The sequence below is a fragment of the Anabrus simplex genome, chromosome 9 (assembly GCF_040414725.1).
Source record: "Anabrus simplex isolate iqAnaSimp1 chromosome 9, ASM4041472v1, whole genome shotgun sequence".
Lineage (NCBI taxonomy): Eukaryota > Metazoa > Arthropoda > Insecta > Orthoptera > Tettigoniidae > Anabrus > Anabrus simplex.
In genome coordinates, this window is record NC_090273.1 from 98,482,609 (window position 1) to 98,506,750 (window position 24,142).

At 37.8% G+C, this 24,142-nt stretch overlaps 1 protein-coding gene across 1 annotated transcript in view; it reads left to right on the forward strand.

Annotated features, from left to right (window-relative positions):
* Positions 1–24,142, forward strand: part of LOC136881233 (putative lipid scramblase CLPTM1) — an 86,036-nt gene that overhangs the window by 772 nt on the left and 61,122 nt on the right. The window contains exons 3-6 of the mRNA XM_067153972.2: positions 6,556–6,714; positions 12,240–12,446; positions 16,180–16,297; positions 16,377–16,479. Coding sequence (XP_067010073.2) covers positions 6,556–6,714; positions 12,240–12,446; positions 16,180–16,297; positions 16,377–16,479 — 587 coding nt within the window. The remainder of the gene's footprint in view (positions 1–6,555; positions 6,715–12,239; positions 12,447–16,179; positions 16,298–16,376; positions 16,480–24,142) is intronic.

Here is a 24,142-nt window from a genome sequence, read left to right on the forward strand (position 1 = left end):
CTCTGAGTGTTTAATGGCGTGGTACCTGTGACAGTATTCATTGCATATCTCACACACACATTGACGACTTGGTTCATAGAATGTCTTAGTCTTGGATATTTTGTGATGATAGCCATGTACAGCTAAACCTGTGATCATGTATCGAAGTGGTTGGTTAGGTTGCATCCATGTTTGGCACTTGTGGCCATATTTCTTGTCTCTTCCGTTTCCTTTCTTCCAGTAATTTTGACCAGTTTACTGTTGATGGGATTGAGAATCTTAGTTGTAGGTCCTCCAATAGTGTAGAAAGGTTTCCCTTGCGAGTTCATATGCGAGCCTCAAATCATTGCTTTACTTCTCGCAGCCCAGTACTCCCTACATTCAGCTGCGCACGGAACGACTGTCGTTTGTTTATACGTTCACAGCCTTCTCATGTTCTATTGGGTTTCCACAGCTTTATTTTACACATAAGGACATGACATTAGTGTATGGACCTTTTAAGTACTGATGGGCACATGAGTAATCACAAACAACTGCACCATGTTTGTTTCTCTAAGGAGTTTTCACAAAATTAATCAATTGAACACCTTTCCTTAGTCAGTCGTCCACATTGCAACAATTATACATTTTCAGTAATTCTTTAGGCAAATTATAAACATGCTAAATACATTTTGCACACACAACTTCTACTTTTCGTGCACATTTTCCGTACACCACTTTGAGGCACTTGCTGCAGCGGCATCTTTACAAAGACATTGCGGGAAGACTATAGAACAGCATAATACTGCCTTATATTTGTCATAACAAACCATAGACACCAACTCGTGACAAAGTTCAGCACGTCTCCAAGATGTGGTCCAGCTCTTCGGTCTCGGTGGCTGACCACATCTCCCAAGGCCATGTTATACGGCAATAGGTTAATCTCCCCTATAACTAATACAATTTAACACTCTAACCCCCTGTGGGTGGGGGACACAGACGTAGGAAACACCCACGGTATCCCCTGCCTGTCGTAAGAGGCAACTTTACTTCGCGTAGTACCACTATGTTAGGTGCAACATAGGTTTGTGATTAGTAGCAACAGAGTGCGTTGCCGGCTTTTACAGTACCTGTGATTAGTACCACTTTAGAAGCTACACAATGGTTCCGGCTTGCCTATGATTAGTACCAACTACATGAGGAACACCACGGGATAGTGCGGGTCCCTGTGGTTAGTACACGTACGTGATGAACACCGTAGGTTTGCGTTGCCTGTAAATGACGCCACAATGTGCGAAACACCATAGGTCTGTATTACCTGTGAGTAGTACCATAATGTGTGCAATACCGTGTGCCTACGCTACTTTTGATTAGTACCGCAACATGACAAATACAGTGGCTCTACTTTCCTAGCGATAAGTACCATTATGAGGGGCTGATGACTTGGATTTTGGACTCCTTTAGACTACAATCATCATCGATTCAGTATTATGGTATAGAAGCAGTCCTTGGTCAGTAACACTATTGTTTTACGTCAGTTTCTGTGAACATGAGGCATTGCGGGTCGGATCCACTGATTGCTTTAAATTCATATTTATCTGTTCATTCTTCGTCCTCATGTTTTGAATTCTAGTCAGTGGAGGATTTTGGACTTTGAATTTGTTATTACATTTCGTACGATTAGGTGCCGATGACCTCGATGTTAGGCCCCTTAAAACAACAAGCATCATTATCATCATAGATTCTATAATCTTCCATTCTTGTTGCAAGTGAAAAATCTCATACTTGGTTCTGTATGACTTAACAGTTTTATAAAATTCTTTAGAGGAATTTATATTGTGCTGGTCCACCTGTTCAATACAATATTGATACAAACCACTTAAAACTAAATTGTATGTACACTCATAAAACTATAACATATTTCAACATTTTTTTTTTTTCTTCAGGTAATATATATAAATAGATAGACATAATTATTGCAACGTCCTAGTTTCATAGATGAATTGCAATATATTTTGTTCAAAGGCCCTGTATTAAATAATTTTGGGTAAGTCTAAATTGTAATGATTCGAATACAACTTTTCAGAGTTTAGGTCTAGGCTTTGTAATGAAAATATTGATGGGAGACACAATTTACCATACGAAGAAACAATATAATAGTTTGTGAATTAGTTAGTAGGTAACATAATTAGTTGAATATAATAAGAGGCCTGTAAATAAACTGGTGGCAATAATGATAGAACACAAAATTTAATGAACTAACAAGTACAGTCGCGTTGCATTCCTCCAGTGTAGTCACTCGCAAAGTCTATCACCTTTTTCCTAATGTCGGGAAGCTGTTGGGGACCGTTGGCAAGGCATTCTCTGTTGAAGACAGTGACAGAGCGCCCTACTGCGCAGAGTACATATGCTATGTCAGGAAATCGGTAGCTCTCAGAAACAGGTCTTGTGGGCATGGAGGATGTTCTAAGCCCTCTGTCTCAATCTGATCTTGAGGAATAGACAACAGTGCAAATCTGCAGTCTCATAGTGATCCACACGAAACGCTTTGACCCATCGTGCAACCGTCCTATAAGGTAATGCATTCTTGACACAAGCTTCATTAATACTCGATAACATTCTGATGCATTTTTGCCACAGGAAACCTTGATTTTAATCCTTGACAGCTGAGATCATCTTTTGAAAATATGCTTTAGAGTGATGAAATCGATGCTCTTCACTTCAACGCCACACAGCAACAACACTCATAACTGGATGCCCATCAAATTCACGCTGCACATGGACAACAGCGCCACCTGACCGCTCCCATGTCCTATTTGTGCATGCCCAATCTCCTGCAAGTGTCCGGGCTACGTTGCCACTACTTTATTTAGTCCTCATTGTAATACCTATGGTATGTGGCTTCTGCAGAGACCACTACAGGTTTTTCGAGTTGACGCCCATGGGCAACTGTGGTTCTCTTGAGGATGGAGCCCTGCTTAGGGTGAAATCTAATATTGTAGATAGCAATTAGTTAAAATATAGGCCTAGCTTGTATTACTTCCATAATCTGTAGTTAACAGAGCAACAAATGTGTTCAAAATTACATATTTTTGTTTTACATAGAGGTAAAAAAAAACAGCAATACTTACATACTATTCAGAATATTTAACTCTCTTGGTGCCAGGCGGTAGTGCGAGCACCCGCCCTTGAAATTGCCAGAGCCGATCTGGTTGGCCTTTAACAATCCAGACGGAAGTTGCCAGAGCCGATTACATCGGCCTTCTTAAAATTCTGTGATATACATAATTTTGAGGCAAACTATAGTAATGTGCATACTTTTGTTACAACCTGTAATAAAGGGGCTGGACGTTGTGTGCCTGGCCTTACTTCGGTAGTTCTAAGAGGGTGTTATACCTTTCAAAAGAGTCGTTGCCTGTGTTTATAAATACCGCCAACCAATCAGTAAGAGATTGCACCTTGCAGTGAGTGGATTTGTAACAACAAAATGGCAAGTTGTTCACGTGATATTTTTTCAGCAGGTATTGATGACGATAAATCAATGCAGTATTTGGAACAATGTGAAGTTAACGCGAATGATTTATCGGATAGCGATAGGGAATTTAGTTCAGAGAGTAGCGACGAAATTATACCGGACACGTCCGTGGAATCACTGCAGCTAAAGAAGAGACGTTTAATTGATTCTAACAGCACTAAAGCTACTCTGAATATGGTGGTAGGTGAAACTAGTGATAACAAATATGATGATGTCTCTGGAGAACATTTTGTGGAAATTTGTCCCAATGAACCTGACAACATTCCTCAACCTCCTGTCTCCTTCATGGAACTTTGTGGACCTAAACATGCCCCACCGTCTGATTCTCCACCCATATCATACTTCAATTTACTTTTCACTTACTCTCTACTAAACATTATAGTCACGTATAATCCTCTATTATTACATAAAAGCCGGTCTCCGCAGGCGAAGTGTAGCGTGCCTGCCTCTCACCCGGCGGTTATGGATTCGATTCCCGCCCAGGTCAAGAATTTTCGCCTGGTCCTGAGGGTTGGTTCGAAGTTCACTTAATCTAAGTGACCCTAAGCGATTGCAATTGAGGAGATATCTGAGGGTGAAGAGAGCGACCCCGGTCTGGAAAACCAAGAATAATTACTGAGAGGATCTGTCTCGCTGACCATGATTCACCTCGTAAACTGCGGGTATCCGAACTGAGCAGCGGTCACTTAGTAGGCCAAAGCAAATCAGGGCTTTAGCCCCATAGATTTCTTAATTTCGTAAATTCTGTTGTATTGTAAAATTATTTTTCTAATAGATACTTCAACCGAAAACGAGAAAATATTTTTTCTGAAAACAAAAACTTTATAATATCAACTATTATTTTTTACTTATTTAATAATTCAGAATTATTTTAAGACTGTATTGTCTGCACGTAGAAAATTTCTTGTCAGTATTTGCCAAACATCGATACATATACATGAATTTTATCGGTGAGTAAAATATCTTATTTTTACTACTAACATGTTTGAATTTTTATTTTTTTATGTTTTTATTTTTCTTGTTCAAATTAGTTATTCTATAGAATTGTATTTAGAAATACATTATACATAATTACGTATATTCTTTTGTATCGTAAATTATTTTTTCAAAGTAGATATTGAGAGAGAGAGTGCAAAAATATTTTTATCTTCCTAAAAACAAACGTTATTGACAACTATAAATCAACAATAAACCGTTTTTGACTCTTTATATCAGTCTAAACCAGCTTTTTATTATACGTAGTCGATATGTAGAAAATTTCATGCCTGTATTTGCTATACACCGGTAGATATACGTGAATATTAAAATACATGTATTTCAACTGAAAACAGCCTGGCACTTTATAGTAGTAGAGTGGAGGGGGAGCACTAGCCTCTTCCAGCTGATGGGGAGCGGCCGACCAGATCGGCTGTTGGCTCCAAGAGGGTTAAGTGCACTAAGTGGGATTTAAATGTGGAAGATTGTACATTTCATATGGTGCATCTCACGTTAAGATCCATTGAGTAGGTACAGGGGAGGAATTTTTGAAAATCACTAAAATTGCCCAGTTTCTAGGTACAAATGTAAAATATGGGCTTGGTCCTGAGCGCATTAGAAAGTCCTTAAATAAATCTAAGATGAAATGTTTTGTTTTATTTTTTTATTGTAGGATATCCTCAGGTTGATTGCGTAATGCTCGTAGGTGACCAATTTGTTGGCATAATCTGTCAGTCGACATTGGCACCACTGTAGCTCAATTTGTTCTGGTTGATTTGCGACAAAAGAGTTAGCGTTACAAAAATGTTGCAAAGTTTGGGCTAGGAAGACTTGGGAGAAAGGAGACGAGCTGCTTGACTAAGTATCTTGGTTACGTTTCTCCTGCGTAAATTCAGTAATTACTCTATCAATTTCATTAAATTTTCCAGTCTTTGGCCCTTTGAATCCCTTTCTTTATGTGCTGGCATTCTTAAACGCTTTACAAACATTACACATTACACTCTGAAACACTGAACTTTTCCAAAGCTTGTGCAATAATAAAACCCACATTTTGAAGTTTGTATTGTTTCCTCCTCTTGCCTTTATTTAACTGAGATGAAAAAGGCACTTTCCTTTCCATGCGACCTGTCATAACTGTAATAGTGACAAAGTGCATGCATTAAAACGATGACGCCAAGCAAAGCTCAAGAAATTTGTGTTTGTGATCTTCAGCTTGGTTGCGATACACATGGCAAATACCATTGAACAAACCAGTACGGTTGGGGATAGGTACAAATAGACCTTCACGAAGATACTGTAAGTTCTATTAAATGTTACACTGTATATCTAAGACAACTACGATTTTATAAACATATTTTAACGTTAAAACATAATCTTATATTTTGGCCAGTACAGTTATTACTACTTCTGTTGTTGCCCATATCCATAATTAAGAAGTGATAAGATGTATGAAGAAATAGCAAGTAGTGTCAGTGCTTTCAGAAGGCTTGAGCTGGAAGTGGTGGAAGAGAAAAGGAAAATGGACTGGATAGCTGCACCATTGCGTATAGCAGCAAAACACTGTGCAAGGAAGTGGGGACGTGGATCAGAATATACTCGGCTTGGTCATCACCATCTCATAAACCGGGCGAGTTGGCCGTGCGTGTAGAGGCGCGCGGCTGTGAGCTTGCATCCGGGAGATAGTAGGTTCGAATCCCACTATCGGCAGCCCTGAAAATGGTTTTCCGTGGTTTCCCATTTTCACACCAGGCAAATGCTGGGGCTGTACCTTAATTAAGGCCACGGCCACTTCCTTCCAACTCCCAAGCCTTTCCTATCCCATCGTCGCCATAAGACCTATCTGTGTCGGTGCGACGTAAAGCCCGTAGCAAAAAAAAAAAAATCATCTCATAACAAAGTATGCCCCTGTTCTCTTTTGCAGAATTTTCACTGGCCTGCTTTAAACTAACAGCCCAAATGGAAACATGAAGCTGTTTACTTCTCTTAAGATGACCCTTGTATCGCAGTAACTCAGCGTGTTCAACATACATTGTTATTACCAGTATCCTCTTTCATGATCTGATCATTGACCTTTCTTTTGTTTGCAGGATATGTATGTCTATTTATCTGAGGATGACGAATTTAAGGATTTCGACAACCACAAAGCCTTAATATGGAGTATATCGAGGCTTACATATGGGGATTGGGATGGAGGCCCGGATGGTGATGGCAGTTACATGCAAAGCACAACAATCCAAGCATCAGAGGTAAATATTTTTCTCTATGTTCTTGATAGTCTGGAATTTTTACTGCAGGATTATAGATTACATTATTTTTCAGTTATGTAATAGTGTTGAACAATTTCCTGGTAAGACTTGGTGCTTAACATTGTGAAGCAAATTGCTATAAAACTACTATTATTAGTAGATGCCCAACTCTTTGGCTAAATGGTTACCATGCTGGCCTTTTGTCCAGAGGGTCCCGGGTTAAATTCCTTGCTGGGTCGTCAAGAATTTTAACCTAAAACTATATTATGATGTTGACAAAGGAATGGTATACAGTTCGGTTTATGATCTGGAACCTGGAATGAGAGAGTGTACGCAAGGTAGGGGCTGCAGCCAATGTGGTCAAAGAAATCCAGAAATACAAATTGGATCTGGTTGCATTGGAAGAATTCTGGTTGGAGGATTCGGGCAGCATTGATGTTATGTGATCTATGAACGAGGATGCACCAATACCATTAGGTATCGAGATCTTGGTGACTAACATTCCAAATTTTGATTCTGTCAGCGTGAGAATCTCTGTGAGCATGATGCATAACAAGCTGCCATGCTCCCATGAAAGAGCAAATATTCTAAGTCATGTAAGGAAGACATAGCCTATATAAACTAGGCCACCAGATAGGACAATAAATCAGTTTGACCACATTACCATAGATATAATAGCTAAGAGCTGGGTGTCTGACGTTAAGTCAGCGCGGGGTGCGGAAAGTTAAAATGACCTCTTTCTGGTCACAGGACACTTAGAGATACAGTAAGATACAGTATAAAGGTAGTACTGGTGCTAATTTAAAGAAGATTGTGAGATATAGTGTTTAAAGGTTCAAAGATAAAGCAGTAATGATAATATCAGCTGCAGCTTACCATCTGCTTTGGAGCACTCAGGTGACTGGATGTAAGCTAAGACCCTGAACATATGGGGAAACGTCCTGGACACAGTGATTGACACAGCAGAGGACATTATCAAGGGAGACATAGTAGGCAAGAAGATCTGGTTTAGAAAGGATTGCGCAGATGCTTAGGAATGGAGCCATGAAGAAATGGCAGGAGGAGACATATCTGGTGCAGGATAAAGCACGATTTGAGGAGGTTCGAAGAGCAAAGGGGAAGTTTTTTAATTACATTATCGTTGAGGCAGAAGCAGATTTTTGAGGAAATAGGGCCAGAGAAATGTACCAAAACGTGAAGTGCTTTAGCAGAAGATACCAGGCCTGACAGAAGTTTGTCAAAGACTCTGAAGTTCAATCTTGACCAACGATAGTGACCACCAAAAGATGGAACAAGTACTTCGACCAGTTCCTCAAATGTGATGATGAACCTGAAATATTGTTATTAGAGTTCCAGTTCCCAACCACAACCAACTCGTATTACACCCCGCACCAACCTTAGATGAGATCAAGACCCAAATCATACAGCTTAAGAATAATATGAACCAAGGTGAGGATGGAATAGAGGCAGAGATGATTGAGAAAGGGGGATAGAAACTTCAAGAATGAATATGATGGCTGTTACAGTCTGGACAAAGGAAGAGCTACCAGCAGAATGGAAAACAGCTCTGATCTGTCTGATCCATAAGGATGACAAATTGAAATACAATAACTATCAAGGAATTGCCCTTCCTGAAGTCTGCTACAAAATCCTGCACAACTCCCCCATAGGCAGAATTCTCTTACCAGAATCAGTAATTTGGTAAATGCAAAAGCGGTTTCTGGCCAGGCTGGTTGACAGTAATCACATCTTTGTTATCCTACAGCTTACTGAAAAACTGAGAGAATATGGTAAAGAACTGCATGTGTTATTTGTAGATTTCAGAAGGCTTACCAATACATACACCGTGAGAGTCTGTTCGTTTTGCCTCAGAGTTTGGGATGGCCAAGAAACTCATTAACCTAATAAGGATCGGCCCAAATGAAATGCACAGTCGGCAGCCCTGAAGAGGTTTTCCCTGGGGCCTATTCCACAAAAGTATGGTCTTGTACATTACAAGTTACTAGTGTGGGTTCTTGTAATGTATGGAGTTGTACATTTCTGTTCCACAAAAGATTGATAGTCTCTTGTATATTACTAGTGAATTGTTACAAGTTTTACAAGTGACAACATATCAATAAATATACTACGTCATAGCATGAATCAGCTGTTTATCTTCATATTCCTTTCGTTGAATTAGGTTATGCTTGCCTCATTAATCTTAATATCGTATTTTAAGTTAAGTTATGTAGCAAAGATTCAAAGAACTCTAATATTTCTGTGAATTTCTCAATGCTACAATGTTATTTTTCAGTTTATTTCTTTCATGATAGGAAATTACTCCGTTATTATCACCCATTCTGTTCTTCCGCGATCCTCGCATATGTTCCACGATAGTCTGACATATCCACCTTGGTCTGTCATTTGGAATCGGATGCCGCTAATGACGACATTTGGCCGCCCAACTTGTTACAAAATTGCACACTCTGCATGAATTGTTAAAATGGTGTCAAGGAAAGGAAGTTATTCATTTTGAAGGAAATAGAAAGAAGGAAAGATATTAATTTCGGTGCATTCAGCGAGAGTCTGAAAAAACAAGACAAAATAAAGGGTTGGATGGAAATATTTGATTTGGAAAAGCTCATGGAGCTTTTGAGGGGGAAAAGTTGGATTAATTATTGGAATTAATGATTCCAGGAATGTCCTTCTTGGAACATGTTTGTTCAGTATTTCCAGGTCAGGGAACAATTTGAGGAAATTTTATATTTATTGCAGCTACTATAGAATGTATTGACCTACAGACCGAAGATTTTGCCATCCCATGCATATGTGCAATACTATGGTACTGACCACAATTTCCTAGCCAAAGCAGTGTTGTTAGTAGGCCTAACTGTTGTTTAGCAGAGAGATTTATTTCTGTTCGTAGGATGTTTCAACCTGTGATAAATATCCATCAAAAGTTCTTCCACTTGTATTGTGCTTAACCTCAACCTATGATAAATATCCATCAAAAGTTCTTCCACTTGTATTGTGCTTAACCTAAAACTCTCATTGTATTCAGATAGTGTTAAACTGGAAGTTTATTCTTTCCCTATACAGACGGTAGTTTTCATTTTCATTACCATCACTATCACTTCTGCTAGACCACATATTTATCAAAATGTATCTGAAATTAGTATATTTAAATAGCACTAGTACATTTATATATTATTGTCCTTTCACTGGTAGGGAATAGTTCCCAATTCACTAGTAAATTACAAGTACTAGTACTTTTGTGGAACATACCTATAAAAATTCACTGGCAATTTGTAAGTATGGAGTAGTAAAGTACAACTGTAGAAAATTCTTTTGTGGAACAAACTCTGGTATTTGTACTAGTTACTAGAGAATTTACTTGTAATGTACAAGACCATACTTTTGTGGAATAACCCTTTCCAGTCCTCTCTTCACTGAAAACCTTTAATGTGTTAGTATGACATAAATCCACTAGCAAAAAACAAAGAGAAAGGTGATGATAGGAAACAAAGTAACAGAGGGCTTCAAGATTGTGATGGGTCTCAGACAAGGAGACAGGTTATTTCACCATGTTCAATTTTTCCCGTGAAAAAATCACGTGTGAGACTTTCCGAGAGAAATTCAAAGGGATCAGAGTCGAAGGGAAGAATCTGGTGCACTTAGTGTATGCAGACGATACCTGTTTACTCGCTAGCTCTGAGGAGTTGATACAAATAACCAGAGCAGATTTGGCCTGCTCATAAACAAAGCGAAGATGAATTACCTCATACTGACTGGAGTGCAAGGTCAAGTTGCTCAGCAACTGGGCAGAAATCGGCCATACAGGAGGGTCTACAAATTCAAATTCCTGGGAGCCCTTTTCAAGGCTGTTTTCAAATCTAATATATAAGTAATAATAATAACAGTGTAAACGTTTCCACCTTTTCAATACTAAAATATATTCACAAAATTATAAATTACACGGTACTAGTTTCGACCCATCTAGGGGTCATCATCAGCCGTATTGGAGCAAAGATCACTTTTGGCGAAATCCTAAGAAAATGTTATTTTAAAGAATAACAAGTGAAATGAGATGTTATTATGGTAATAGTTAATAATACAAGGAATATACATACTAAGAGGTTTTTAACAAAGAATAAAGTATAAATGGGGTGTTGTAAAAATTATAATCATGGAAATCAGTAAGTTCTTGTATTGAAATGACATATATAAAATTATATATGGCTTAGGAAGAGGGCTTAAGGTGGGGCTGAAGGGTGCGGGAGAAAGTGTAATTGTCTTGGAAGAGTACCTTTGATTAAATTTAGGATTGAGTTTAGGTTGGCTGCATTATTGTTTCTGAGGAAAGTGATAAATAGATCGAAGAGTATGTTGGGTTTCTCTGAGATTTCATTGAGATTGTGACTGGCATTAAAGTATTGGTCTAGGTGTATGTAGTAATTTTCCATTATGTTGAGTAAAGGGCCCTTGTTTGCTAATACGAGGATGTCCATGTCTTGTTCAATATTGGTGAAATTATGGTTATAATCTTGCATGTGTTGGCCGATGGCTATTATGGTAATAGTAATAGTTGGCCGATGGCTGAAAACATGCAAGATTATAACCATAATTTCACCAATATTGAACAAGACATGGACATCCTCGTATTAGCAAACAAGGGCCCTTTACTCAACATAATGGAAAATTACTACATACACCTAGACCAATACTTTAATGCCAGTCACAATCTCAATGAAATCTCAGAGAAACCCAACATACTCTTCGATCTATTTATCACTTTCCTCAGAAACAATAATGCAGCCAACCTAAACTCAATCCTAAATTTAATCAAAGGTACTCTTCCAAGACAATTACACTTTCTCCCGCACCCTTCAGCCCCACCTTAAGCCCTCTTCCTAAGCCATATATAATTTTATATATGTCATTTCAATACAAGAACTTACTGATTTCCATGATTATAATTTTTACAACACCCCATTTATACTTTATTCTTTGTTAAAAACCTCTTAGTATGTATATTCCTTGTATTATTAACTATTACCATAATAACATCTCATTTCACTTGTTATTCTTTAAAATAACATTTTCTTAGGATTTCGCCAAAAGTGATCTTTGCTCCAATACGGCTGATGATGACCCCTAGATGGGTCGAAACTAGTACCGTGTAATTTATAATTTTGTGAATATATTTTAGTATTGAAAAGGTGGAAACGTTTATTTTGTTATTATTATTATATATTATTCTCAGTTCAATACGGACCAAAAACATGAAATTCATAACCATTAATGTTTTCAAAACTGTTGAAATATTTGAAGAACAACATATCCTGCATGCAATAAACCACTAAGTAATAAATTTAATACCAGTTAGAGTAAAATTTATGTCGGATTAACAATGGGAACTTTTCCTGTATAGTAGGCTGAAGGAAATTGGCATCGGATAATTTGTAATTAACCAGCATTTAATGTAAAAGTAGTACTGTGTCTTCAGCAGAATGTTGTCAATAACCAGTGTCCTTATTCTTTTCTAGAGAGTCCGGAACAATGGATCCCTCTTTCTTCATGTGTATTTTACGAAGCATGGAATTTCTCCGAATCCGCATGCTGGTAAAGGTCGATACATTGCTAGTCAAGTATCCTATAACAGAAAGCAACTAAACAAGTTTAAAAGGCTTCGTTATACAAAAACGCACAATCTGTTAACAGGAGAGACATCTGCTACTCCAGAGGAAGTTAAGGTATCTTTCCTTTTTATTTGACACAGTTCTTTATATACAGTCACTGGCATGAAAAACACAACACTTAAATGCCTTGAAATCACAGAGATTTATTTTTAAATTTCAGCCATTTGTATAACACTAATCTAGTATTTTATTATAAAATGTTGTGGTACGGATTCCTTTAGGTGTCTGACAATGAAAAGGATCAATTTCTTATAGACAGTGTGATTAAATTAAGCCAAGATACAGAAGTAACCTGTATGAATTTAAACTTCAAGCAAATTTTGAGGAAGCTCCACAAAGTCCAGATCCACCCTTGCAGTTACAGTAGAAGTCCGTTATAGCGAGTACGGCATATAACGAGAACTCCGAAATAGCGACGATTTTTTTCTGTCCCTTCAAAATTCCTATTAAACTGTGTATCGTCCTTCGGTTACAGCAAGAGCCATATCACTGACGCACCCGTTATTACGAGCGATTAAGCGCGTGCTATTTTTTCCGTTACCTATATTTATCCACCCAGCGACGATATTGCATGCGATCGATTACCTTCGGCATAGTTTTCCCGCTATGTGCACTAGCGAGTTCTCTCGTCGACATTCGAAGGCGATGTCAAGAGTCGATTAGTATTACCCGTTGACTGCTGTTCCGTAAAGAAAATTTGAAATGAAAGATAACATATATTCTTAATAAATGCGTAAATTAAGGCGGACTAAACGACCGCTTAATTTTGAGGCTAAATACTGCAATTAAGAAAGATTGGGATACATCTCGAGATATGGCAGAGTGCTTAATTTTGATTTCGGAAGTTAGTTTAAATTTTCTCACATCTGGTTAAATTACGGAAAGGCTATTATGAAAATGTATGACAAGAAGGTTATCATTTCTCTACTGGCGCTTGAAGTGTGTTTTCATCATACGTCTGGTACGGTTAAGTTAGGATAGGTGACGCTGTTTGAATAAGAAAACTGAAACATTTGCAACAAAATGCGATCGATCTTCTTCGGTACCATACGGTATAGTTTTCTCACTTTGTGTATTTGCGAGTTCTCTCGTCGACATTCAAATGTGATTTTGGAGTTGATTAGTAATACCCGTCGACTGCTGTTCTCTAAAGAAAATTCGAAATGAAAGAGGATAACAAGTTTCGTAATAAATGCTCACTGGGCGAGTTGGCCGTGTGCGTAGGGGCGCGCGGCTGTGAGCTTGCATCCGGGAGATAGTAGGTTCGAATCCCACTGTCGGCAACCCTGAAAATGGTTTTCCGTGGTTTCCCATTTTCACACCAGACAAATGCTGGGGCTGTACCTTAATTAAGGCCACGCCCACTTCCTTCCAACTCCTAGGTCTTTCCTATCCCATAGTCACCAAAAGACCTATCTGTGTCAGTGCGACGTAAAGCCCATAGCAAAAAAAAAATGCTTAAATAACGTGGCCGATAGCAGTTGTTAACTCGTTAAAAATAAAGACTGAATTAAACGATACACTGAGTCACCTTAATATTCGGACACCTTACGACGTGACAATCTGAACATTATATTTGTATTTTTTGAAACATGCATAAAAGAAAGTTTGACAATACAAAACCCCAATGTTTCCAATATGATTACATAATAATACAAGTGTCTCAGAACAGTAATGACATGTAGATAAAAAATAAGTCATAACTATATCACGTAACAAAACCACTTTAATATTCGGATATAAGGATCATAATGACCGAAACTGTAGCGTAACATGGAACTCAAATCAATCTAGTACTTGGTGGCATTGCCACGGCTTTGTCGTTGTGGCATAGAACAAACTAACTTTTCCGTGTCCTTAGGGCTCGTATTAGCCCATTGTTGTATCAGTTTTCGTTGCATTTCCTTCTTTGATGTTATTCTGGAATTCTTCACTCTCTTTTCAAGTTCACTCCATAAATTCTCAGTGGGATTGGGATCCGGGGTGGAGTTCCAAGCACCTTTAGGCAGTTCAACAACAGTCACATTCGGAAATTCCACGCTTTATGCTTGGGATCATTATGCTGATAGAAATTTAAAATGTCCCTCATCCCAAGCTTTGTTTCACTTGGGTGTAATTTCTGCTTCAGGATAGCTAGATACTGTTTATGGTCCATTGTATGTTCAATAAACGACATTTCACCTACTCCAGCAGACGAAAAGCACGCCCATACCATTGCATTCCCGCCTCCATGTCTGACAGTTGGTTGCAAATGTTTCGGTTTTAATTGGTCATTTGGTTTGCAGCAAGCCATTCTCCTCCCATCTGATCCATAAATATTAAATTTGCTCTTATCACAAAATAACACGTTTCCACCATTGTGTCCTTGTGTACATAATGCAAGGTAAACTTCGGTTTTTTCCTTCGGTTCACTTCACTGATAATGGCTTTTTCCTCGACACCCTCCCGCTAAATCTGGCCTTTTGAGGAATCCTGCACACAGTTTCAGGATGCACTGATTTACCAGCTTCCTCTTCTAATTCCCGTGCAAGTTGTGGCACATTCAGTTTAGGATCGTTCCCTATTTTTCATAAGAGAAGTCTCTCCCCACGATCAGTTAGGTTTTTCAGTTGACTCGTTTTGCGGTATAGACACAATCCTGTCCTCTTCTTTAAATCGCCGTACAGTGTCATTGGCAGTACTATTACTCATACACAAACACAACATTTACACAATATCTCTGCAACTACACCCCTTTGCATCGTGGAAAATAACCAGTTGGCGCTGTTCAAACGTGTTTCTGCAGTAAAGTTCAGGGAAACGTATCCTACTCTTTACGTTTCTCCCTTGTTGCAATTGGGTAAGGTAGTCACGTGCAAATGGAGTAACGACAATGTGTCCGAATAATAAAGTGATGTGTAGTATCTCATGATTTCCTTTTCTATCACTATCAGAACACTTCACCAATTCGGCTGACATTTAATTTTGTTGTGATACGTGGGGTATATACTCATGAAATGTTGGACATGTGTTTGTTGTATATACATTTGTTTGCGAACGCATTATGTCAGGAAACATTCCATTATCTGTGTTGTCCGAATATTAAGATGACCCACTGTATCTTAATTTTAATGTTATATACGGAAATTAAGTAAGAATGTGATACACCTCAAGATATGGCAGGATATTTCATATCTTCTTGCGTCTAGTTAAATTTCGGAATGGCTATTTAAATGTAAATTTTTCGCGAGGAGGTTATTTCTCTACATGCGTTTGAAATATGTTTTCATGATACATATACGGTTAGGTTAGTTGAGGCCGTGTGAAGAAGAGAACTGAAGTGTTTTTGCCACAGAAACCTCTGGAGTGATACTGTATTTCTCCGAATCCAAAATGGCAAAAAAAAAAAAAGCATCTGGAACTGCGTAATGAATCGTCGAGAAAGTGAGTGCGTCAAATACCCGAACATTTCTTTTTCCTCACTTTAAACAAAAGAAATTGGATGCTTTAATTATGCAAGGAGATACGGTATTCTATTCCATAGAAGGGATATGTTGTACACTTTTGTTTAGAATTTTTCTATATTTTATTTTACTGGTGGTAAAAGAAAAATGGCCTACCTTGATATTAACATGTGACAGCCACTTTATAGAGCAGATTTCTACAAAACAGGAAATATTTTTGGCTTTACATAATTTTAGAGTTCTGCTTTTCCTTTTCTCTCTGCTTTCCCTTTCTTAGCATGAGCATGTTGCTTGTTATTCTACATTTTCCTGGTACAGATCTTTAACGATTGTAACATTTACAGAAAGCTGAAACCATGAAAGAAGAAATAATTTCTCATTGGCACCCAAATCTTACTATTAATTTGGTGACTGACCAGACCAATTGGGTTCAGGGATCGGTTCCTCCACCGTTGGATGAATGTAAGTCTCTTGTATTCTTTGTGGACTTACAGAAATAAGTCATCCTTCTGTGCTATATTATCACTTTTTGAAATTTCAGATATTGAATTCTTGCCAGGAGGTGATCGGTACAAACCAGTTATTTTTTTGAATGAATTCTGGAATTTGGGAAGGGAGTATCAGCCTATTAACAAAACAACCAAGTAAGTCTTATAATAACTAATGTTCAATTTCCTAATGATTTAAATTGATTATAATAAAGTAATTTGTTTGAAATACAGATTCTATTCTTTATATGTATGTGATGCTCTCCAGGAAACCATACCTTACGTCGCATGATAAAATTTTACACTACAAGAGAGTAAAGGCGGAAGGGCAAGAGATATTGATTTTTAGATTTGAACGCCATCTGTTAGCCGGATCCTTGAGCTACGTGTTGAAAGGAGTAATAATTATTAAATTATATATCCTATGATGAAAGGAGTGACAGTATTGTAATCTATGATCTTCATTTCCGTATTGACGAATTACACAATTAGAAATAGGAAAGGACTTCCACCTATCAATACTTATTTATTGCACTTAATATGCTACAGGACCGGTTTCGACCCCTTGCATAGGGTCATCTTCAGCTGAACCATACATTCACATCTGTCATGAAGCTATAATTAAGATTACATTGTCTAGGGAATGCCATATGACAAACATTTGGTCACATCCAAATGGGGCATGTCGAAACGGGACCTGACATGTCGCTATGTGCGACAATGCAATTGTATGTCTAAAATGATATGTTTTAGGTCTTACAATTAGTTTATAAAACATATGTCGGCTTAAAAATAACTTTTTGATAGAGATATATATATATATATATATATATATATATATATATATAAAAGATGAATACAATATATATAGGAACACTTCATGCACATGAACGTTCGTGTCTTGCGTGTTGTTCAATTCATCGGTTGACTTCTGTGTTCAAGTCTTATTTACATAGTTGTACACTTGGTTGCTATTCATGGAGTTTAAATGATATGATTTGCTTGTGAAATTGTCACGTTGTATGAATAAAAGATTTTGTCTTCATGTATATACAAAGAATAAAACACTTTCCAAGTTTTAAAAAGGGTTCAGACGTATGGATTAGAATTAGGCTAAAATATGTTCAGCTCTGCTGTGTGTTGAATCTTGTTGCTTTATGCTAAAATCAAATAAGTTGTCCTGTGACGTCCATAAAATTTGGGTGACATTGGGTTCAATGCAGTGCACAGTAGCTGTGCAGTGATGTTATATTATCTGTGGAAGATAAGATTGAGCTATGAGTGATACACACTTTCTTTTAACTGAAGTAGAATCCTCTAAACTTATAGTAATGAATCCTCAAATACCAACTGCTAAAGCTTATCCCAAAATACATAAAGAACACATACTAATGAGACCTATTATTAACTACAGCGCAAGCCCAACCTATAAACTCTCGCATTTTATTCAAAGATTCCTCAAAAAGCACTACGTATTCTCAGCTAATAAAATAGTACGGAATTCACTAGATTTCTGTAATAGAACGAAAGGATTAAAGATTGAACAATACCACATTCTCGCATCATTTGACATTATAAACATGTATCCCAACATTCCCACAAAACGAACAATAAAAATCATTGAATCCAATCTAAAAAGTCTCAGCACTCTAAGCACTTTAGAAATAGAAGAGTTCATTAAATTACTTGATGTTGCCATTAGTAACAACTACTTTAAATTTCATGATACTATTTATCAGCAACAAGGCTTACCAATGGGATCTCCTGCCTCTGGTATACTCGCCTAAATTTACATAGATCATTTAGAGCACACATCAGTTAGTAAAATAGACAATTTTTTTTTTTTGGTGTAGATTTGTTGATGACATTTTCGTCATCATCGACAATAGATCCACAAATGAAACCAATATATTAGATAAACTCAACACAATAGACCCCCGTATAAAATTTACCGCGGAAACTGATAACAATCGCAATCTGAACTACTTGGACATAACGATAACCAGACATAAAGACCCCCTTTCTTACAAAATATTCAGAAAACCCACGCATACCTCAAATACAATCAAAATAGATTCCGTCCACCCCAACACACACAATAAAGCAGCTTACTACAGCATGATACACAGAGCATTCAATATACCGTTAACAAAAGATTGAAACAAAAAATTACAACTAATTCATGACATAGCTGAAAACAATGGATAGAAGAAAGAAATGGTCAACAAAATCATTCACAAAATAAATCCCAACCCAAAACCAAATTAACAAAAGCAGACAAATCCAAGAAAGATTACGCACTATTCACCTTCAATAATGTACGCATATACCCCATAACCAACGTTTAAAAAAACATAACTTAAGAATAGCATTTAAAACTACACACAACAGGACCATCATCATACACGTCAGGACAATCAACAGCAACAACAAATACAACCACTCAGGGGTATACCGTATCAAATACAATAACTGTGAGACAAGCTATGTCGGACGTACCGGTAGAAACTTCCTAGCCTGATATAATGAACACACAAATGCGGTAAAACACAATCATTTTTCCTCAATAGGCCAACATGTCGAAGACTATAAACACAGTTTCACAAACATCGAGAACGACATGCAAATCCTGAATATAAACCCCAACATAACAGAAGAATTTTACATCACTGTAGATCAGTATATGAATCCAAATTACAACATAAATGAAATTACAAAAAAAACTAATATCATATTCAATACAGTTATCCCCGCCCTAAAAAACTCTTACCTTAAGATAATCAATAAACAGAACACGACACGCAACAGAGAGACATCAAACAACACACCTAGCTCCACCCCAACAACAGCAACTCTCCCTACCCCTCCTTCCCTTCCCCTCACCGCAGCTAGTATGAGCCCAAGAAGAACACGAAGTAGTACACAACAAGCTTGCATATCAAACACAACTCAGCCACACCAATAACAGTAAGTACATATTCAAATTAGCACACACAACCCTTAGACATTCCTCCAACATAAAATATCACTCATAGCTCAATCTTATCTTCCACAGATAATATAACACTGCACAGTTACAAATGGGAAAGGAGCCACTACTTTGAACCCTATGTCACCCAAATTTTATGGACGTCACAGGACAACATATTTGATTTTAACATAAAGCAACAAGATTCAACACACAGCAGAGCTGAACATATTTTAGCCTAATTCTATTCCATACGTCTGGCACCCTTTTTTAAACTTGGAAAGTGTTTTATTCTTTGTATATACATGAAGACAGAATCTTTTATTCATACAATGTGACAATTTTACAAGCAAATCATATCATATTTAAACTCCAGGAATAGCAACCAAGTGTACAACTATGTAAATAAGACTTGAACACAGAAGTCAACCGATGAATTGAACAACACGCAAGACACGAACGTTCATGTGCATTAAGTGTTCCTATATATATTGTATTCATCTTATATATATTATACCAGGAAAAGTTGGTTTTAAAGAGCATGAGGTCTTTCAAAGGGATACCTAGTCCTTAGGGGATGGTACAGAGAGGGAGGATCCAAGGCGAAATAATAGATATATCTTTTCTTTTCTTTCCTTTATTCAATCTCTGGAAGGCCACCCTATTATGTCGCCGAATCATAAATTTTTAATAGAAAATAAATTCCAATTTCAACAACAGAATATCGAAATTCAAGTGAAATTCAACTGAATAATATCTCTGTTATGTCCATTATAACTTTCATGGCATAAATTAAAGAAGTAAATAAGAAATCCTAAAGTCTTTCTATTGACACTTGCGATTTCAGATTACACTTTCTACATGAATTTAATAAAGTAAATTTGGTAATTCCTTCTCGAGAGCACATCAAACTCAAATATGAAAACACTTGAAATCAAATCTAGTCTTCTTATATAAAGTTCTGAGTATCGTCCTACTCTTGTAAATTATTGTACACTTTAGGAAAATATTGTAAATTCAGAGTTTATGATACTCTTCCACTACGAATAATGCACTCAATTGATATTTCTAAGTTCCAATAAATGAGAATATACGAGAGCACACTGTTATTTGAAAGTCTGTCTTGATTTGAAGAGTTTTAAAACGTTAATTTTCCAAGAAAAATATTAATTAGGTGAACTTTTAATGTTCTTTGTCAGTAATTACACTGTTTATGAAAGTTCTGCAATGAGAAATACACTTCACTGCACAGTTCATCTAGACACTTACTGCTCATTGTTCGTATGGTCAAAATAACTTTCATTTGAAGAACAGTGTATTATGGCTCACCTTCATAGCAAACAAATAAATAAATGGCTCTTGTAATATCTCGTAATGTTACTTCACTATCACAGTTCTACAATTATTCATGTATGAGTCCTATACTTCACACTATCACTGATTACGAAGTTCATTATACAGTTTGTCCACACGCATTGTTTTAGGGCCGCTTCACACTAGGCGACAGGAATCGGCTACAGAGTAGCTCAGGTGAATTCCGTGTCACCGTGTGGTAGCCGGCCGTGCTACTTAGCCGCCTTCCCTGGCCTAGTGACAGTTTTTATAACGAGTTCTCTGGCAGAGGAGTGTCTCTTGCTGCTCTTATTATTGAAGAGAAGAAAGAATGAAAGCTTTGTAAGTTTTTTTAATAGTCTTCTCAGTTACTTTTCTGTGTAGACTACTGAGAAGACGGTACTATAGTTGTTTGTACAGCCTCATTTTGAAAATTGTTGGTTGATTCCCTTCAACCTTCATTTTAAAAGTAAAATCAAGAACGCTCGCAACAAAGTGCCTTAAATATCGTTCTCTCACAACTTAATAATAAAAAATTTCCTGCCTGCCCTTGTATTGGCAAAATCTTCTCCATTATCTTTCTATTCTGCCGGACTTTTTCCCAAACGAGGTCTGCATCTGACCCAATTTTACGGAGCAATGTATTTACTATTGCGTGTGGTGTGTATAGACGAACAAAAGCACCCAGTCCCCGAGGCAGAGGCACCATACGAGATTAAAATCCCCGACCGAGCAAACGGCCGCGCGGTTTATGCCCCGGAGCTATCATCTTGCGTTCGGGAGATAGTGAGTTCGAACTCTACTATAGGGAGTCCTGAAAAAGGTTATCCGTGGTTTCCCATTTTCACACCAGGCAAATGCTAGGGCTGTACTTTAATTAAGGGTACAGTCGCTTCCTTCCCACTCATATCCCTTTCCTGTACCCTCGTCGCCATTAAACGTTTGTCTCGGTGCTACCTAAAGCAAATTTTAAAATCCCGACTCGTTCGGAAATTGAACCAGGACCCTCTGGACCAAAGGACGCTGTGCTGAGCATACAGCCAAAAAGTTCGGACAGCAAAATCTCATTTATATTGAATATTTAATAAGTGTTGTCGCTTATATTTGTAATATTTTAATTACAAAGCTCGTTCCTTTCCTGGGATGTTCTTTCTTTAAAGTCGCTGAAAAACTGTAGCATTACTTCATACCATGTATTTCTCTTCTCAACTTCATTACTATAGCCTATTCGTCACAGTTTAAGTTCCAGATGGACGCTGCTCAGTTTATATAATTAAATCATTCCTACTGATTGTAACATATTTATTTAGTACAGTTTGTAATATTCTGAAACGCAATACAATACGGGAAGGAACTTGAAATGCACAAGGACACTGAAGGGTGTTTTGAATGGAACGCAAAGAGGACGAGTAGCTGGGCTACACAGTCGCCTAGTGTGAAGACTCCAATACAAAACAATGGTTCACCAGATCTCGCCAGCCTGGGTTGCGGAATCTGCCTCGGCGACCGGTAGCGGGAGTAAGCTACTGCAAGCCGAGCTTCTGTCTGTAACTCGGCGACTGGGTCGCCCAGTGTGAAGAGCTCCATTTAAAACAATGTTTCTCAAGCACGGGCGGCTGGTCGCCGATTCCAGTCACCTATTGTGAAGCGGCCCTTAAAATACAGTCTGTTATGACGATACGCGAACAGTCTTTCTACAAAAAATGAAAGTGTTCTAGGCTCTGATAATACAGTTAAACCTGCTTTATACGTAACTCTGTTCTACGTAATTCGTATTTGTACGTAATTTCCTTTAGGTCCCGGCAAAATATAATTTAAAAGCGTGTTAATTAAATCTTATTTATACGTAACCCGTTTCTACGTAATTCGCTGTTATACGCATTAAGTGCCAGTGAAATATAACTGAGTTTTGCGTAATTGTAATGAGAATGTGCTTTTTAAAAAGAAACTACTGTATTTACGAAGTTCCCTCTTTGTCGGCATAGGCGGAAATAGAGCGATCGGGTTTCGGTGCTAAAATAGAACAGAGAGTTTCGCCGAGTGACATTGTTGACCCTTACTTACTGGCGGCTTAACAAAGACGAGCCCCCTTCGCTCCTCCTCTACCTTCGTCGTTTTTAACACGCCGCCAAAGATTAAGGTACATTGTAAGCAAAATGGGCGGTTTTGGTGCGTAAACAAAAGAAAGTACAGTAAATTTGTCTGAATACGAGAATTTCTTTCGTGGGAACAACGGATAATAAAATGTCCACGATACCGGTATCTGATGTTTATTGTTGAACAGTAGTTGCTTTTGATTAGCCATGGAGAAAAGAAAAGGGAAAAGTGGACGGTTATCCACACAAAACGAAAACTGAAATCGCTTCAGACTTAGGCATTGCTTATACCACGCTATGTACAGTCATCGGTAAAAGAAACGCTATTTTGGATGAGTTCTTAAAACTGTGTTCAAAATCAGCAAAGCGCAGCCGTCAGCAAGAAGGATGGTACGTAGATTTGGAGAAAGCACTTTTCGCATGGTTCCAGCAAAAGCGGGCTGCAGCTCTACCAATTAGTGCAGACATGCTGAAGGCAAAGGCGATATATTTAGCTAAAATGATGAGTATCACTGCTGCTTTCAGGCTTCATCGGGATGGTTGCAAGGATTTAAATATCGTCATGGAATTACAGGGAGAACAATTTGCGGTGACTCAAAATCTGCAGACGACGTCACGGTGCAACACTGGAAAGTGAAGGTTCTGCCGGGTATCGTAAGCGAGTATCAGCCTCCAAACATCTACAACTGTGATGAGACCGGCCTATTCTACACTCTCCTTCCTAATTAGACATTAGCTGAAAAAGGTGACTCATGCCATGGAGGGTAGAAAAATAAAATTCGTGTAACAGTACTTCTCGCCACCTGTGCAGGTGGATCTGACAAACTTCCTCCACTTGTGATAAGAAAATCGAAGAATCCGAGGTGTTTTAAGGGTGCAAAAATAAAACCTAAGGAAGTTGAATCCAATGGAACAGTGGTTGAAAAAACTGGACATTAAAATGAAAAAGAAACAGAAGATCCTTCATTTTATGGATCGATGTGCAGTACATCCACCTCAAATCGTTCTGGAGAATATCCGAATGGAATTTTTCCCTCCTAACTGTACCAGCGTTCTACAACCACTTGATTTGGGCATTATTGCAAATTTCAAAGTGCATTATAGAAAAATGCTGGTTCAACATTTAATAACACTGAGTGATGCAGAAAATGAACCTCTCTCCATTCATTTGCTACAAGCCATGAACTTTATTTCGGCTGCCTGGAAGCGTCATCCTCCACAATCAGCAACCGTTCCTGCAAAACTGGTGTCTTACGAGAAGAGGCTGCCTCTAATTATGATGTGATTATGGGGACGAAGTTTTGTCTGGTAATGAGCTAACTGTGGGTGTGATAAAAAATAGAATTCGATACTTTTGTGCATTTACTTTACAAAAAACAATATGTATATGAGTTTCCACCTTATCAATACAAATTTATTTTAC